We start from the raw sequence: 18,851 nt of genomic DNA on the forward strand, positions 1-18,851 counted from the left end.
ACGGGCTGGCTGGGGAGACTTGGTGGAGGATGAAGCCAATTTCACACTTTATTAGTCAGCTCAGGGCCAATTGAGGCCGTTCCGAAATGAGGCTGATGCCACGGCTCTTGCTCATCCCTTGCTAGCAAGAAAGGCCTCTGTGGCCTGAAAGCCTTCTTGGCGAAGGGGCTATAGTATTCCCACTCAAGACCCTGCCCCCCAAGAGTTAACCATGAACTTGGGGTCCCTCTTAGTCTGCAAGAGGACTCACAGCTAGGAGTAGACAAATGAGGCAGGGTTGGGGCTTGGACCAGATACTCCTCATTCATTCATTCATTCATTCATTCATTCCTCCATTGAATGCAACGGATGTGTTTGGGAGCCTACTATGTGCAGCTTGGTGCTAAATGTAAATACTGATGGTAAGGAGCAGAAACGGGAGAAATCTCACTAGTGTTCATCGATTCAGCAGCGTTTCACTGACCACCTGCCACGCACCAGATATGGTACCAAACACAGGGGCTGCAGCCTGAGCAGACAGACAAAAACCTACCCGTATGGAGCTAGCTCGGTGGGTGGGAGAGAGCTTTAAGAAAAAAATTCAACACAAAAGAAGAAGAGCGCCATATAAACACACACACACATAGGAAGAGTGCCTAAGCAAAGCAAGGAAGGCTTCTTGGAGGAGGTGGCAGTTACTGAGATCTGAAAGATGTTTAAAGCAAGAAAGTAGGGATGCAGGTGTTCCACTCTGAAGCAAGAGTGTGTGGCAAAAAAAGGGCAGAGACAGCAGTGCAGATGATTCTCCTCAGCCAAAGAGCGCAGTTCACAGAGGGGATGAGAACAGGACCCAGAGCATTCAGCCATGATCGAGAGCCCTAAAAGGAGTGGTAGTCAAGCCTGCATATCTGAGGCCATAGGTCTGAAGACTGGAAGGTAGGCAGAAGGAGCCGGAAGTGGAAAATAGACACAGGCCATGCGGGATCCAACGTGAGTCCTCATGAAACCTGAACTTAGAGTGTAGGGAAAGAAAAGGTAGGTGGGTTAGTGCTCTGTCAGGGAGCATCAGGGGAGCTCTCTGAGAGTACAGTGGACAGACTGGAGATAGAGTCATGAACGTGTGTTCAAATCCCATGCTATTTCTAACTACTAGATGGACTCCGACACACCCTAACCTCTGGGACTCTTCATACTCAGCATATGGAACAACAATGCATTGAAAACTGTGGAGAGCCATAGGTACAGTACACAGGGATGCCAGGGAAGACACTGGTAAGAGGTCAACGCTCAGCTCACAGAAGAAGGTCCTCGTGTGATTGCATCCTTACCTCCTCAAAGTCAACACAACCATGCACCAGAGCTGAGATCCCAGCTCCCGATCTCGCTCCATGGCCTTCTGGTGACTTGGGAGGTTTGAGCCTCAGTTTTCTCATCTTTCAAAGGGGAGATAGCAGTCCCCGCATGACGCTGATGTCACGAAGACTGAGATGTGTGTGAGGCGCTCATTAATGATGATCAGTACTCCCCCACATCATCCTCACCCATCAGTGCCTGTTAACATTTAAAGGGTGAGAGACTGACAGACAGACAGACAGACACCCCAAGTCTAGCTACTTTTATCACCATCATCTCAATTTATGTAAGAGGAAGCCAAGGCTCAAAAGAGGTAAAGAACTTATTCTGAAGTCATGCAGCAGGCTAGGAGAACTTAGATTTAACCTGTGGTCCAGCTCTAAGCCCACACGCCATCCTGCATCATGAGGCTCTGGTGCCCAAGCCCACGGTGGAGCCAGTCTTTCTGCTGAGGCTACTTCACCAGCCGCCATGCAGACCTCCTTGGTTAAAGCAACAGTGAGTCCATGGAGTGGCCAAGAGGCCTGGCGGTGATCTGATTCCTGAGGCTGAGTCCTGGCTCTGCTGCTTAGCCTCTCTGCCACCTTGGTGTGCTATTTAAAGTCCCCACGTCCTTCTTCCGGAGGGACGCGTGACAGCAGCATCCAGAGCATCATTGTGACGTAACAGCATAAATGAGTTTGTGCATCCAAGCCACTTGACTCAGCACCTGAGACACACAAATGCTCGAGAAAGGCTGGAGATTGTTTTTAAGCAACAAGGCAACTTATTAGTAACTGAAAAACAAGCCGTAGGAAATCCAGGGCTTGTGAAGCTCACGAGATACTTAGATGACGTCAGAGCCTAACGGTGAGTCTGCCTCCCCTCCCATCCGCTCTCCTTGTCTCTTGCCAACTTCTTTCCCTTGGGTACATGTCCCCATCACATGGCCCCACGAGGCTTGGGTAGGGTTGCCATTTAAATTTCAAGGTGCCTGGTTAGGTTCGAGTGTCAGATAAACGGTGGATAATTTTTTTTAGTTCAAGCCTATATGCCAGATTATTTTAATCTGGCACTGAATAAGAGATAATGTCCCTACTTTCAGGGACCTCCGTCCTAACAGAAAACCCACACAACGAACCAATGACAAATCTGATAGAAAATAAAACCAGTCTGTTCTGTATTGATACATTGGTACATTGATGGGGAGGGTGGGGTGTCTGGACTGAGTGATTAGTCTGGCTGCCAGATACCTGCCACTTTAACCAACCCTGGAGAAAGTGCCCCAAGGTCACAGTGTCCCCACTCCCGCTGCTCCTTTAACCAACTCTGTGTCATTTTATGTGTGTGAGGCAAAGGGATAGTCCTGGATCCAAGGGTCCTGGATCAGAACTGAACTTAGATGAAGACCACATATGGGTGAGCAAGAAGAGAATGGTACAGCGGGCTGATGCTGTGGGTGGGGCCTGTCATGCTGATGATTGGGCGGGGCTTGTCATGCTGATGAGTAGGCGGGGCCTGTGATGCACATGGAGCAGGAGGACCCTCCAGTGGACAGCCTTCTGGTTCAGAAAACAACATTTGCATTTTGATCCGTCTAAACAGAGAAGAAACAGTCTCTAATTCACTTGTTTGAAGAAATCTACCTGGTGACTCCGAAGACTGGATTGTAGGTGAAGGATGAGAGTGTCAGGAGGCCACTACAGACGTCCAGGCAGGAGATGTCGGAGAAAGCAGTGGAGAGGGAACGGGTGGAAGCGATTCGGGATGCCTCTGAGGATTTTGAAGGTGGAGCCAAATGGACCCACTGAAGGATTGAGTACAGAGATCTGAGACGGGGAAGAATCGGGGAGGTGTCCTTGGTTTTCAACATGGACAGTTTCCTGAGAAGAAACGTGCAACTTTGGGGTCCTAGTGTGGGAGAGGCATTTCTAGATGTAACGTTCAGAAGGCTAAAGAAGTATGGCACCCTCTAGGTGGAGAAAATGAAAGAATTATAATTCAGTATTCAGTTTTAGTGAAGAAGTACTATAGGCATATCTCAAGACGTTATGGAAAATATCTTTATAACATGAGCTACAGAGACAAATCCAGATACAGTAATATTGACTGTGCTTCTCATGAGGATAGGGGCAGGGGCATGCACACGGCCCTGAAGGGATGTGCCACACCTTGGAATCTCTAGACGAGGCAACGAATACGTGAGGGGCAAGATTTTAAAAAGTGAAATACAAACATTAAGAAATTTGAAAAATATAAACCAGAGCCCAAAAATAGTAACGGAAAAAGACTTTTCCCTTTCTACAGCATCATCTTCCACAGCACCTTCCACAACAGCAAAATTGTCCACAACTGCATCGTCAGCAGCTTGAGGGAGCCCTTCAAAGGCAGAAACAATCCAAGATGGCTGACGAGAATTCTCGGAGCATTTGAGGAGGACAGGGCACGCTTACTTCCCAGGGGAACCACCCTTGGCCTCTGCAGACTTCCACTTGCTTTGCGTTTTGGAAGTGCTCATGCAGCCCTGGGGCATTTCAGCATAGCCGAGTAAGGGGTCAGGAACAGGGGCATCAGGAGAAAGGCTGAAGGTGCCGGGGTTAATTCGAAGCACAGTACAGGGTCCTGGGCCTGTGCTGCTTCCAGGGGAAGCTGAAGAGGGCTTGGTGCCCAGAATCAAATCTGCATTGAGCCCTATGCCTAGAAGACACGCTGTCCAGGGGTGCTGTGTTCTGTTCTGTCTCAACACCTCAGCAACCCCGTGACTAACCCGCAAAGAGGAAGGTGAGGTTTTTTAAAAGAGATTAAGTAACTTGTTTCAAAAAGGTTACCCAGCCCACAACTGTGGGTCAGGATTTGAACACAAGCATCTTGCAGAGAAAAACAAAAACAAAAAAATCTGGCTCCTATACCATTTCCCCTAATCAGCTCCCTTGGCTCTGAAAACCAACCTGACCCCAAATGCAAGGGTTTGAGGGCAGCTCCAGGCTGGTCTCCAGGGCGGGGCTCAGTACAAAGTCTCTTGTACCAATTGCAGGACCCAACCTTGTATCCCATTCCCAACTAAACTAGTTCCCAACATTAAATCAGTGTCCCTAAGTTGCCACGGTCCCCCATAGTCTTATATTTGAACTGTGGCCCAAAGCCTGGAGCCTTGCTGCCCATTCTATAACCTGGTTTTGACCTCTGTCCTGTTTGGATACCACAGGATGCTTGTCCCCAAGTGTCCCCTTGCAGCTATGTCGGTTAGACACCTGCTGTTCCCTGTCCCTGGGGAGGGTGCCCGAGGGTCACAGTGCCCTCCCTCTCTCCCTGCCGTCTCCTGACCCAACACTTCTAGCTCTGGCAAGTTGATCTGCATCTCTGGGCTTGGCCCTGCCTCAGGGGAGAGGCCCAGGGCTCCATCCCAATGCTTGTCTCTTGGGGTGCCTGCAGAGAGCGAACTCCACTGTGGCTGGCTGCCATGGTTGCTGTTGGGGTTTGTTTGAGTGTTTGTTAAAGACCGTTGCTCTTCAGAGCTTTCTATGTGACAAAACCTGGATTCATCACAGAAACTGAATTCCTTCATGTAACCTCTCCAAAGCCCTTTGAGCAAAAAGGAAATGCTACAGGCAGGGCTACTAGCATGCCGGTCTGTTCTGACACTCCATTGATGGGCTCAGGAACTGGAGACCCTAGAACCAAGACAAGCTGCCTCTTCTCTGCCAGAAACCTGCCCCAATTCCTTTCTCTCAGACCTGGGGCTCACTGCCCTTCCTGAGACAGGACAGCTCCAGAATCATGACCCTCCTGTCCCCTTCCTTCAGAGCTTGGCCTCACCCACAGTCCTGGCTTATTATCATGGCCCTTGGGTCTTCTCATTAGTGTCTTCTCTGGGCCATGCTATGATATCCTCGGCTGGCCAAGACGGGACCAGCTCAGCAGATTCTCCTCAGCCATTACCCTGCGAAGGCACTTCAGTAGCTCCAGGTGGAAAGGGATGATGTTCCCTTGGCGCTGGACAGAGCTGGTGAAGGTCGCCAGTGTCCCTCACAGGATGGACTAACTGAGAGACCTAAATAGTTGAAAACCCAGCCTTGCCTTGAACCTGATTTTCTGCAATCTATCAGTCTAAGCAGAAACCAGAAACCACTCTAATGTGTCTTCCAGTCAGGAGGATTTTAACACAGGCAGTGGATTTTACAGGGGAAAAGACACAATTCAGAGATCAGCAAACACATGGCATTTGAATACCTGGACTGAGGAAGCTGGAGAAGAGAGTCCCACCGGTACTTCAGGATCTAGAGCCACCCAACAAACACTAGAAGCATAGCCTGGCCTGTTCAGCACAACTAGGGGCCATGAGGCAGGACCACAGAGAAGACCACCCTCTAGCAGACAATCAGAGAAATGGGAGGGGGATACCTTGGCTCCTCCCATTGGCTAGCACTTCCCATGAATCCAATCCATCCGCTGAGCAGAGGACAAAAGAGCCTTGGAAATGTTTCCTGCAGTACACAAGGAAGACAGGAGCAGGCTGCTCAGCAAGCGAGCATGGCTGCCCAGCAAGCATGGCTGTGGGTTTGTGCTCTCTACCTGAGCCACCTGGCAGTAAGGGATGGCCCCCACCTGCAGCCACTGTGAAGAGCTCGGGCCCTACTCAGATTCCAAGGAGAATCAGATACAGGGAGGCAGACAGGCCCTGAAACCTTTCCAATTTCCCTACATCCCCCTCCCCCAACCCAAGGGTCCCCATAAGGACAACAATCATGTCACTGAGCATAGAGGAGCCAAGGGCTGGGCCAGGGGATTTATCAGTATGTCATTTTACTTGCCCAGAGAATCTTGGTGACCAGTTCTCCGTGGTCCTCACTGGTAAAAAGCAAGGAGTCACAGAAACTCAGCATCAATGATAATCGTAAGAGGAGCGACTCTGAGGGAAACGCGACACTTCCCACAGATCCAAGGGAGAGAAATCAATGTCCAATGAAGTCAAGACACCAAACTAGCTCTTCAGAGAAGATGCTCCAGCAGGAGGAGCAGAGGTGGGCCTGTTGTAGACCACGTGAAGATTTCCATAGGAAAAGGGGACAAAGCCGGGCATGGTAGTGCAGGCCTGGAATCCCACTACTGCGGGGGCTGAGGAGGGAAAACTGTCAGTCAACCTGGGTTACAACAAAACCAAACCAAGCGAGCATAATAAAAGCCAAGCAAAACCTCTGGCTTCTGGCTTCTCGTCAACAGCCAGCCAGTCTGATGCCACCCGTGTCACTCTGACGTGGCAGCAGTTGGCTGGAAGCCAGCAAGCTGTCGTCCTTTAGATGTGGTGTACAGATTCCAATCCAAATGCAGCCTCCCCCCCCCCACCCCCGCTCTTCCCCACGGGCTCTTCCCCAGTGCGGTGGTTCTCAACCTTTCAAATCTGTGACCCTTTCACACAGTTGTTCATGTGGCTGTGACCCCCCACCACTAAATTATCTTCACTGCGCCTTCATAACTGTAATTTTGCTAGTTATGAACTGCAACCTAAGTATCTGTGTTTTTTCCGGTGGTCTTAGGCGACCCCCGTGAATCGGTGACCCACAGGCTGAGAACCATGACCCTACTTAACGTTCCTCTCCCAGTCTTTCTCTCTCTGCCTGGCCAGCCCAGCCAGTTGCATAGGCATTTCAGTTGGCTTCCTCAGAACCCTTCATGGCTGAATGGAAGAGACCTGCTGCCCCCTGGTGGTCACAGCTCACACACTACCTCCATTTTATCTTACGTGTTTGAGTGTCTTGTCTGCATGTGTCTGCATACCACTTGCCTGGTGCCCTCGGAGGTCAGAAGAGGGTGTCAGATTTCCTGGAACTAGAGTTACAGACGGTTGTGAGCCGCCACGTGGGTGCTGGCAATCACACACAGGTCCTATGCAAGAACAAGTGTCCTTAACCGCTGAGCCATCTCTCCAGACCCTCCTTGGATTCTTAACCAAGAGGAATGAAGAAGGGAGGAAGGGAGGGAGGGGGAGGGAAGGGGAGGGAGAGAGAGAAAACAGATGTGCAGGGCTGGGGATAAAGCTGACTGATAAAGTGCTCTCTTAGCACACAAAAAAAATCCCTAAATTCAATCTCCAGTAGTTTTAAAAATAAAAGTACACAGCTGGATGTGGTGGTACAAACACCCTTTGAGTAATCCCAGCACTCTTTGAGTTCAAGGCCAGCCTGGACTACATAGTGAACTACATAGGACTAATAAAGAGTACCTTGTTTAAAAAAAAAAAAAGTCAGTCATGGTGTGCATACCTTTAACCCCTGCACTCAGGAGGCAGGGGCAGGCAGACTTGGCTAGCCTGGTTTACACAGTGAGTCCCAGACCAGTCAGAACTATATAGTAAGAACTTGTCTTTAAAATTAAAGAAAAATTAAGAAAAACAAAACACCAACCAACATAGAGACTGATTTGACTTGGCCAACTATTTCTGAGCACGGGGCCCTGAAATACAGTTAATTATGTCCAATATCAGTCTATTGGAGAAATGCTGGATTTTCCTCTATTTTCCAGCAACTTCAGATCACTTCTTGGTTAGAAGTGGACTCTGTGTCCACTTCCCCTGCTCCGTGCTGGGATTCTGTCTGGCTTAAGCATGTTTAGGTCTTGTGCACTCTGTCAAAGTCTCTGTGAGTTTGTATGTGCAGCTGCTGTGTAGGGGAAACACTGTTCTGGGATTCCTGAGGCCAAGTTTCCTCTAGCTAGAGACGAGCACTCTCTCATGTGGTTTTCCTAATCCTGCTCCTCTACAAGGTCCTGCATCTATGCCCATCTCTTCTAGCAAGCCTCCCACGACCACCTCAGCCCTCCCAAATCTCCCCCTTGTCTAAGCCTGATGCGCACAGTTCTATGAGCCAGGAGCGGGGCTCATAAAGGTTTCAGTGTTTCTGCTCCCATGACATGTATCTATGTAATACATACTGGACACCTCTAGCTTGGGGCTTATGACAGAGCTTTAGAAGGTTCTGGAAGGAAGCAGCACTCCTTGTAAAGTGGTGTCATGTATACGAGACACCTAGCCAGAGCCAGGTGATTCCCCAAAACTGTAGCTCTGAGCATTTCACTCCCTCTCCTTCAATGGCTCCAGTGGCTCCCATGCACTGTCTGAAAGCCACCATGCAACCTTGCAGGCTTGCCCAGCGCATCTCTTACTGCCTCTGCCTCTCTCTCTCTCTCTCTCTCTCTCTCTCTCTCTCTCTCTCTCTCTCTCTCCATCCCTTCACTCTGGCTCCACAGTATTTCAGTTCTGTGATCTGCTCTCTCCTCTAGCTTTTGCATATGCCCTCCTGACCACATAAGCTCAGGCACCCGTTGGGTCAAAGGTCATCTATCACCTCCTTTAGGAAGCGTTCCTTGCTTGCCAAGTCCAGGTCAGAGGTCAGCATCTCTCCTGGGCTCCAGCTTCTGCACTGCTCTGACACACTCATAGAACTGAGTGCTAACTTGTTTGCCTCCTTGCCCAGACTGTGTGCTCAGAAAATGGCACATCCATCTGTCTGATGTCTTGCTATATCCCCAGCATCTATGCCCAAATCTTGGAGACATCAAGGGTATGCAGTAGACACTCAAATAAACATGAATGAACAAGGCGTCATTTTCATATCTAGCAAGAACAGTGAATGAATGGTATACTAGCCAACGGCTGGAGTCATACTAAGTCTTTTATTGCCAGTACTTCACATCATGCTCATCACGTGACTCAAGAATTCATTCATCTTCCCTTGACTAATACAGTTGTCTCCTTGTATCCTAAACGAGGTTGGAGCTCAAAGGGTTAAAGAGTTCCCACTTCCCTTTGAGGAGCAGGGGGGATAGCATGTGAACTATCCTCCGACTCCTGGGAGCTCTGTTCCATTCTTAGGCAATTCTCCTTGTGAGTCTGCACGTGACAGCCCAAGAGTGAAATAAATAAGACACAGTGCAATGGCTCTAGGCATTGGGGTAAAAAGGCACATTACACAGAGTCCCTTGGAGAAAATCCAGGCCATGCTCCATCCTCTCAGCACGTTCTCTCTCACTCTCCAGTGATTTTAATCTCACCCTCTGGTCTGAGAAACTACAACCCACATGTACTGACTACATTTTTATTTCTCCTTCATGAGATAGCCTTGGTTCAAAGTATATTTAATTTTTCTCCCTTATGCCTACAAGAATATCCAATTTTGTTCAGGTCCCCTTTAATGGCACTTCATAAATATATATTCTGGGACCTGACAGAACAGGCTGTTCTATTACAAACTGCTACTAAAGCTTCCTGCTTAGATAGCCAGTACAAAGCTCAGGCATGGCACAACTTATCCTTTCCCACCTCTGACTGGGTCTGTTTATCTCTGCATGTCTAGGGCAGAGGTCCTCAGCGTGGCTGCGTGTGAGATTCACCTGGTTAGCTTCCTGAAGCCTAAGGCCATGACCATGCCCAGATCAATGACATCAGTTCTCTTTGGGTGGGACCCTGCAGTTTAGAGCTACCCAGGTAATTGCAGCAGTGGATGAAAGGCCATGCTAAGAACCCTAAGCTAGAGTCTCGGCTTCACAATGAGCTGTCAGTGAAAAGCCGTGGAAGCTGCAGGTCTTGTTCCTGCTTTGTCATCTGTTTGTCTGTGCTTCCCACTTTGATCTGAAGCCTGAGAAGGAAACAGATAGGAAAGTGAGCTGAGAACATCTTGCGAGCAAACCTGAGGTTGGGAAAGAAGCTGGGGAGTCTTGCTCTTGCATCACAGTGTTGGGGCTTTAACAAGCTCAGAGGAGGCGCATTATAGATGGTCTGTCACAGGCAAGGGTGTCTTTCTCAAGAGCCCTTCAGAAGCCAAAGTTAACAAAGAGGCACTCGAGTTGGAAAAACAGATGTAGTCTTGAAAACACTGAAGTAGCCACCTGTTTTAAGCTGTCTCTCAAGAGGGTCAACTCCAAATTTGTCAGTTGTAGACAGACCACAGTGGATCACCTTTTGACTGTCTTGGGATCTTCCAATGACTCTTGACCTAAAGCAACAACCTAGGGACATTGCCCATCAGTGACTACACCCAACACTGCCCCCATGGGCCCATCATCCTAGAACGGGGTCTTCTTTGAGGGGGTTGTTTCCAGATTTGAGAAATGACTTGCTCACTAAGTACTAGGCATTGGGACTTTGGCTACCTAGATTGTATCCAATGTCACATGCCATGCAACAGCCAGCTACAGATAACAGCTGTGTGTATGGCATAGTCCCATGAGATTTTATTGCCTAGTGATGTCATAACCTTGTTATTTTGCACACTCCGTGATGTTCACACAAAACAAAATCCCCTAACAGGGTGTACTGGCTAGTTTTGTGTCAACTTGACACAGCTGGAGTTATCATAGAGAAAGGAGCTTCAGTTGAGGAAATGCCTCCATGAGATCCAACTGTAAGGGATTTCCTCAATTAGTGATCAAGGGGGAAAGGCCCCTTGTGGGTGGGACCATCTCTGGGCTGGTAGTCTTGGGTTCTATAAGAGAGCAGGCTAAGCAAGCCAGGGGAAGCAAGCCAGTAAAGAACATCCCTCCATGGCCTCTGCATCAGCTCCTGCTTTCTTACCTTCTTGAGTTCAAGTCCTGACTTCCTTTAGTGATGAACAGCAATGTGGAAATGTAAGCCGAATAACCCTTTCCTCTCCAACTGCTTCTTGGTCGTGATGTTTGTGCAGGAATAGAAACCCTGACTAAGACACAGGGCATGTCTCGAAATGTGTCTATTGTTAATCCATGCTGATTGTGCCTGGGGTCAGAGCCTGGGCTTAAGGAAAAGGACACTGTTGGCTTGGGCATGAGGGGTGGCACAGGACTTCTTTACTCTGCTAACTCAAGCCAGCCAATGGTTGCACCATCCCAACGCCACTAACAGTCTTTATGTTAGTGTCACGCTTCCTGGTTGACAAGGATCCTCAGCCTCATGACATACATCCTTACCACATCCCACGACTTGGTTATTTTCCTAGGTGGAAAAATGCAATTGTGTCCTACGTCTTAGGCCTCACATCTACCCAACCTCAGCTCCCTGCAGCCTCCATGGCCTCAGAGGCAAACCCAGGCCACCTGTGTTCTCTGGTTCTTCTACCCAGAACCAGGAAATCACACCATCCCTCACCTACCCAGAGCGCCAGGCCAGTAGTCACCTGTCTCACAGAGCTCCACCAGCATTGACTGCCAAGTTCCTTTGTCTCCTAGTCTGAAGAAAACACCACGAGTCTAGACCATTGCAATCAGCCTCGCACACCCACTGATCCACCCTCAAATTCCCCTCTTCCCTGGAACCACCTCCGAGTTTGTACACACCTGTGCAGAGACCACACCCATTCCCAGACCCAGTAGAGGATCTCCTCAGAACCTAGGCCCATGGCTTCCCCTTGAGCAGGACTCTCCACAGTTCACTGTTCACAGTAACTCAAAGCAGCAAGAAAGAAAAGATGACTAGTGAGCCGTGGTGTTTCCTGGCAACGCTGGGGGAAGTGTACTATCAAGCCAGGCAGGTCTGGTCTTCTTCAGAGATGCCCTGCCTGTGAGTAACACAAGCAACATTCATCCTAGACATGAGAGAGGGAAGAGGTAGGATGAGCTTCGAGCTGTGGCAAGCCCTAGCTAATCAGCTGTGGCCTTGAGATGGCTTCTTTATGCAGACAAGAGTGGCACTGCTGAGCCACCCACTGTGGCCTCCCACACTAGGCATTCTGTAAGGCCTAGTCACCACTTCCTGCTGACTTCTGGGTGCCCTTCACACTGATCCCATTCCCACTGTGCTTTGTGCCATGTCCCCTAGGTCATACACCTTTTCAGTCCTTAGGAATGGGGGTTCCAAAGAGGGCATCCTAAGAGGGAAGATTCCAGCCCCAGGGAGTTGGGCTTGGGGTCCTGGCCAGAAAGTTGGAAGGCACATAGCCCCTCTGTCCATTTGCTTCCACCAGGCTCCATTCTGGGTTCCCCTTCTTGTCTTGGGCCTCTAGGATGGTCACAGGCTGGCCTGCCTGTAGACTCAGCTCGTGGGTGCTTCTGGCCACAAAAGGGTACACTGCCACCACCTGAAACACATAGGAGTGACACATGTCAGGGGGTGGGCAGAGAGCCAAACTCCATGCAGCAAGGGTGTCATCCTGTGTCCCCACCATGCTCATCTGTAGTCTAGTCTCTACTGCTGGACACATCACTTCCCAGGCACATTCTTAGCACTAAAGATGCTGGGCCTGCTAGCACTGTGGCTGATAATTACTGTATGGCTGACACAGTTCTAACACTTTGCTAGGCTCTGGTTTTTACTACAATTCCATCCTGTATTTGCTCCATCTTTTTGGTTTTTATTTTTTGTTTTTTTGGGGGTTGTTTTTGTTTTTGTTTGTTTGGTTTTGGGTTTTTTTTTTTTTTTTGGTTTTTTGAGTTTTTGGATTTGGGGGGGGGGGGTTGGACAGGGTTTATGGCTGTCCTGCAATTTGCTTTGTAGACCAAGCTGGCCTTGAACTCACAGAGATCTGCCTGCCTCTGCCTCCCCAGTGCTGGGATTAAACATGAACACCATCCCTGCAGCCGTGTCAGTGAGTAGCTTCAGCAACCTCTCCTTTCCCAGATCTAGGGAGTTAGCTTATCCGTCCAGACCAGTTCCTAACCTAGGAATAGTGAGGTTTGAAGACATGGCTACAATAAGAGGGGAAGGCATTCATCAAACCGCTGTCTAAGTTCTCTATGGCTCATTGTCATCCCCTACAAGTGTCTGTAACAACGTCCTACCCTCTAGGTTACTGAGGAAGCAGATGGACAAATGCCTGTGCAGAATAAGGTACCCATCAATGTGGCTTGCTTTGACTCCTTACCATTAGTGTGACTGGTGACTCAAAACAATAAGCACCATGGGAGAGTACCCTAAGAGTCCCACAGAGGGTCAAGGAACAGAGGAAGGGGCAGATAGACCACTGCTCCTAGGCCAAGCTTCCTGGAGACTCCATTTACATCTACCAGAGCTGGATACCTGGATGATGGTAGCAACTTCACTCCCCTTTGGTGGGAAGAGGGGCGGCTGAGTAGGGTGATCAAGTCCCTGGTGAGATTCTCGGGGACCCTTTGTAGTCCCTGCTGCATTACATCTAGCTGACACTGATAGAGGTAGGGGTGGTGGGAACTGTACACCTCCCCGACACTGGCTCTCAGCTCCACGGTGCCCTGACCCAGGGCATCCCGTACACGTCCTCAGCACCTCTGGGTCCCGCTCCTCTCTGTCCACCGTCTTTCTATCACACATGTCTCATCTTTGTAGCTCTCCCTTGTCTGTGAAGGGCCAATCCACCCAAGGGTGTTTGAGGTGGGGGGTGGGGGGGTAATGTCAAGGATTCTGCCCCTGCAAAGCCAAACCCTTCAGTACCCTAGAGTTTGAGCACCAGGGCTTTGCTTGGCCTCAGCAGTCTCTCCGACCCCAAACCTGAAGGGTTGTTCTGCCCAGGCCAAACACTCCACCACTGGGCTACATCCCTACCACACTTCCTCACTTCCTTCCCTTCTTCCTTCCTTCCTTCCTTCTTTCCTTCCTCCCTCCCTTTCTTTTGATGTTATTCATATCCCATACCGGTCATCCCTTTAAAGTATACAATTAGTAGCTTTTAATATAGTCCCAGATACTCGCAATCATCACCACTGTATAATTTCAAAAATACTCCCACTGTGACCAAAGAAAAGTCCATACCAGTTAGCAATCTTCCCCCGCTCCCCTCCCTTCAGTCTCTGCCAACCAGAAACCCACCTTCTTCCTCTACCAGTTTACCGAGGTTGGACGTTTCACGTGAGCGGGATCCTACCCTATGTTTCTGACCTTCCTCTCTCTTGGCATGTTCACCCGTGTTGTAGCGTGTCAATACTGACCTACTCTGTTCACTTTGTTATCAAAAGAATACCGCACTCTACAGTGTCGCAGATCCTCCGATAATAACCACCATCATCTCTGTCAGGACAGGGCCACTACTCGGCCGAGGCACAAAAGCTCATAGCGGGACTGTAAGGACGAGCGCTGGACCCTCATCTGCCATTCCAGCCGCTTCCGCCTGCACCTCTCAGCCACCTGTATGTCATTCGGCCCTAACTGCACATGGTCTCATAAGTCTATAGTAGTGGAAGACTAACTGACGGGGGTGGGGGTGGGGGTGTCCCATCTATGTAACTTTGGGAAAGTCGTCCGCAGTGGGGTGTGACTTTGCAGCTACGATGGGGTCACCCTCACTCCTAAAAGTACCATCTCACCCATCTCCTATAAGAAAGCTCAATAAACTTCTTGGTTCCCCCACTATGGGACATGGCAGAGCTGTGCTTTGGTTTGCCGTCGGTGCCCTATGAGGAGGGAGTAAACTTTGCTTACAGCTCTCCGAGGAAAGAGTTCTCAGCACACGTGGCCCCATCGTCGATGGTTTACCTGTTTATACGGATGGATACTTGGGTTCTTATAAATAATGCTTTCAAGAGCATGTGCAGCTGTGATCCCCACTGCGTCTGTAGGGAAGACTGACACCCTCGTCAATGGCACAGGGTCTGTCTGGGCCTGGCCCTGCAGAGTTCCACCAGGAGCATCTCACTACACCATGCCCTCTCTAGTCCCTCGGGTTCTGGCATCATTGGTTCTCCTTGGACCCTCGCGGATCACCAGGTCTCTGCATTGCTCTCCATGCTGAGAACTCACCCCAGGCATCACCACCCGCTGTACCCCCTTTATCTAGTTAGCTCCTACTCCTCCTTCCTATGTAAGGAGAAAGCATTCTTCTTCAGAAAGCCTTTCTATTCCTGGAACTCTGGGCCTTACCACAGCAGGGAGCATTGTATTTCCACTGTGTTTACTCACACATTCACATGGCTAATCTAATCACTGTTTCCCCCAGGCCATGTAAGTTTGAAGAGGACCAAGACTTGCTCCTATTCATCACTGTGACTCATTTAGTAACACACCTGGCAAATACAGAGTGAATGGCGGACTCCCGCTTATCCTGCGGATAGAGGGGATGTTGGACTAACTCCCTGGTGTTCCTGTGGGAAGACTCTATGCATTACACCACTGGCCAGGATAAGAACTTATCACTGGTCACTGCCTGGCCTCACAAGGAGGTGGGCCCTCCGATAGAAGGAGCAGTCACTTCAACAGTAAAGGAAAATCCAGGCCCTAATAGAAACAGATAAGAGGATGCCTTCCTCCAGACTCACCTGACTCGTGGTTGAGACAGTGGGAACAGAGAGCTGGGTGGGCTCTGGGGCTGGAAGCCAGGAGTCTTCATGTGTCCCTGTCTGGCCTCTGAGCTCCTTCTCACTGGGAATGATGGGGTGGTATAACTGAAGTTTTCCAGCTGGCACATAGCCCCGGTGTCCTAGGAAACATGCAGAAGGTTCAGTAGCTGCCAGCCAGCTTCCTATCCTTTTCAGTGGTGGGGAAAGCCTATAAACGTGAGTGTTAGAGCCTGGCTTCCCAGCATTAAAAAAAAAAAGTACAAGGTCACCCAGGACCTGCACACTCCCTCCCACCACCCTGTTCTATAGTGATTGATATTCCTAGCTGCAGACTTCATGGGACAGCCCATGAAGTCTGAAGTTCATCCCTGGGCTGGTATGACAATTGCTTCCCCTTGGTGGCTCTACGGCTCATGTCCCTCTAGTGGCCGCCCAGAGCAAGGCAGCTTCCCCAGCTCTCATCAGGACCAGGGCTGCCTTCCACTGCTGATGCTATCCTTCTGGGCTCCTTCTCACCAGCACCCACCCCACGCAGCCCAGCTGCTGCCCTCAGGAATGACCGCCATGTCCCGCTTCCCAGGTGGGTAGAATCTTCACACCAGTCTGGGGTCGGTCTGTGTCACCGTCACTCCGTTTCATGCTGACACCACTGTGTTCAGAGAAGCCCCATGCCTCCGTACAATCACACCATTAGGTACGCCCCGAAGCCTCCCTCTGATGGTCCTTATACTACTTCCCCACAGACATGTTTTCAGAGTGTACTGCTTTCTGTTTTTCTTTTAATTATTATTATTTTAGACAAGGTCTCACTGTGTAGTCCCTAGACCTCTCTATATAGCTAGGGCCGGTCTCAAACTTGTGGTCATTCTCCTGCCTCTGCCTTCCTAATGCTGGGGTTAGAGGGATGCACCATCATACAGGACTCTACTTCATTTTTAAAAGCTGGCTTGGTTTTAAAGCTTGGCTTTGTGCCGTACGGTAACAGCAATAAAATCACGAGTTTAAGGACCAGTGAATGTTTTAATAATATTCATAAAGGTACTTCAGTAACTATTCTATCACCAACAATAATCCTGTGCAACCCTTGTGTTTAGAATATGCCGTTGGGCCATTTCGTTACCCTGGGCTCACGGTACAGCTCACCTTTATCTAATTTACCCATGAGCCTCAGACCTCAGTGACACATCCCAAGTCCATGATCACTGGAGATCTAGAGTCCGAGTCATAAATCAGATTCTGAGAGAGTGGCTCAGATGCCAGCATCCCGTCTCAGCACACATCTGTATCTTTCAAGGGTACTATTCAAGTTCCTCCCACACAACCTATCACCGAGTTGTGTGTATGTTCTCTAAGGTTTGCCTTGCTTGCACAGCACCCAGGAACGGGGTGAATTACTGTAAGCTGACTGACGGAGCTCCTGAATCTGTCACTGGGTTCATCCTTCCTGAGTTTGCAGTCAGATTGGCACACAAGGACATCCCTGCCCCCCTAGCAGCTTCCAGCAACTGGCTTTCCCAAAAGGAGATGAAGGGGTCACGGGGACCCACATACCCCCTGTGTCTACCAGCCAGCGACTGTTGTTGCCTTTGGTATCCTTGTTTTGTAGAAGGGCCACGATTTGGCCCCGCAGCAGGGTCAGGTCCAGAGCCCCAGTCCCGTTGATGTTGTTTGACACCTGGTATAGCTTCTCAGGGCCATATCTGGTAAGGAGAGCCTGCATCTGGTGTTCAGACCCTGGAAGGAGTGGCTGAGAGAGAGAGAAGAGACAGACACTGGAGTCTGAATTAAGTGTCAAGGTTGTGCCAACATGAACTGACAGCTTGGAATCCTATCCAGCCCTTCCTCTGTCATTGAAGACTCCATTCTGATGAGGACAACCATGCCCTCTACTCCATAGCTGGCTCTTAGCTTCCAGTGACATTTTAGAAGAAAATTTCAACTAATTCAAGGATAGATATCTGACAGTTATAGAATTCGTGGGATGTAGCCCTAAATTCTATGCATAACCTGAAGCTAAGTCATTCCACAGGAGATGTTTTATGTAGGTCTTTGAACCATGCCAGACTATGGGCTCCATGGTACACCAGGCCTTAGCCATCTGGAATCCTCAGAGGCTAATACAGAACCAGCACTAGCTCTCGTGGATGAAGGACAGCTAGGTGTGACTCTGGGAATTTCCACTGCACATGTATTGGATACCTGCTGTGTGCAGAGCACTGGAGCACACTTCATACAGCAGGGACACCATACACTGGTGCGGCAAGAACATACAGCAGGGTTTTATTCAGATAGAAACTGCCATCTAGCTGGGAAGGGAGATTTGGGAGAGAGGGGACCTCAGTCTATCCCCAAACTGCCTGGCATTTCCTTTGTTTTTTCTGTTCACTGTTTTCAGAAAGAAAAAAAAAATATATATATATATATATATAATCAAGAAGGAGTTCAGGTATGATTGCCCCCTCTGTAAAACCATACAAATGTGTAAAATACATACATTTATCATATTCTCTACTTAAACATGTGTATGCCTGTTGTATTCACTGCATTGCATATGGTTATTTGAAGATGTTGGATATGGGGCAGGTAAAGGTATCTGTCAGGGACATCTGAGCATAGACGCTTGCCCTTGTACTGACAAAGAGTCCGAATTAGGAACCAGGATGCATGTTGTTAGTCCTTGTGCTTGGGAGGAAGAGGCAGACAGATCTCTGTGAGTTCAAATCCAGCCTGGTCTACATATGACTAGGCTGGAGCCAGAGCTCAGGGGCAGAACTCCTACTTGGTGTGTACAAGGCCTGTGTGCTATGTGCAACCCCACAGAAAGAGGATAAAAATCAAGCAGACAGATGTTTCCAGGCTAAACATACAGGTGGCAGTTGTATGAGAAACTGTATTCCTGGGAGCTTGGCTCGGCAGTATCTGCTCTTCCAGATGACCTAGCACCCATATGGCAGCTCGCAGCCGCCTGTGGCTCCACTTCCACAGAACCCTCTCTTCACAGCTCACAGCTGTCTCAGGCTAAGCCCTAGCTATGTGGCAAGTTCAAGGCCAGCTTGAGGTATATAAAAATCTATCTCAAACTCACTCACTCACACACACACACACACACACACACACACACACACACACATAAAATAAAATACATGCTGTGCCTAGGTGTGCTGCTTAGTGGATTGGGAGATTGTGTTTCTCTCCCCCCTCCTCCAACCCACCCCTCTGTGTGTGTGTGTGTGTGTGTGTGTGTGTGTGTGTGTGTGTGTGTCAGGAAGAAGAAATGTTTCCATGAGTAACAGGGGAAAGAAATAAGAGACATGAGGGAGGGAAGCGTCAGC

General features: G+C 49.4%; 1 protein-coding gene across 3 annotated transcripts in view; it reads right to left on the reverse strand.

Moving 5' to 3' along the window:
* Nucleotides 1-10,939: 10,939 nt before the first annotated feature.
* Nucleotides 10,940-18,851, reverse strand: part of Arhgef37 (Rho guanine nucleotide exchange factor 37) — a 42,497-nt gene continuing 34,585 nt past the window's right edge. For all 3 annotated transcript variants that reach the window (XM_029472268.1, XM_029472267.1, XM_021150706.2), the window contains exons 11-13: nucleotides 17,071-17,266; nucleotides 15,499-15,659; nucleotides 10,940-12,353 (exon numbers count right to left, since the gene is read on the reverse strand). In XM_029472268.1, coding sequence (XP_029328128.1) covers nucleotides 12,144-12,353; nucleotides 15,499-15,659; nucleotides 17,071-17,266 — 567 coding nt within the window. In that variant the 3' untranslated portion in view covers nucleotides 10,940-12,143. The remainder of the gene's footprint in view (nucleotides 12,354-15,498; nucleotides 15,660-17,070; nucleotides 17,267-18,851) is intronic.

This window comes from Mus caroli, chromosome 18 (genome assembly GCF_900094665.2).
Source record: "Mus caroli chromosome 18, CAROLI_EIJ_v1.1, whole genome shotgun sequence".
NCBI lineage: Eukaryota > Metazoa > Chordata > Mammalia > Rodentia > Muridae > Mus > Mus caroli.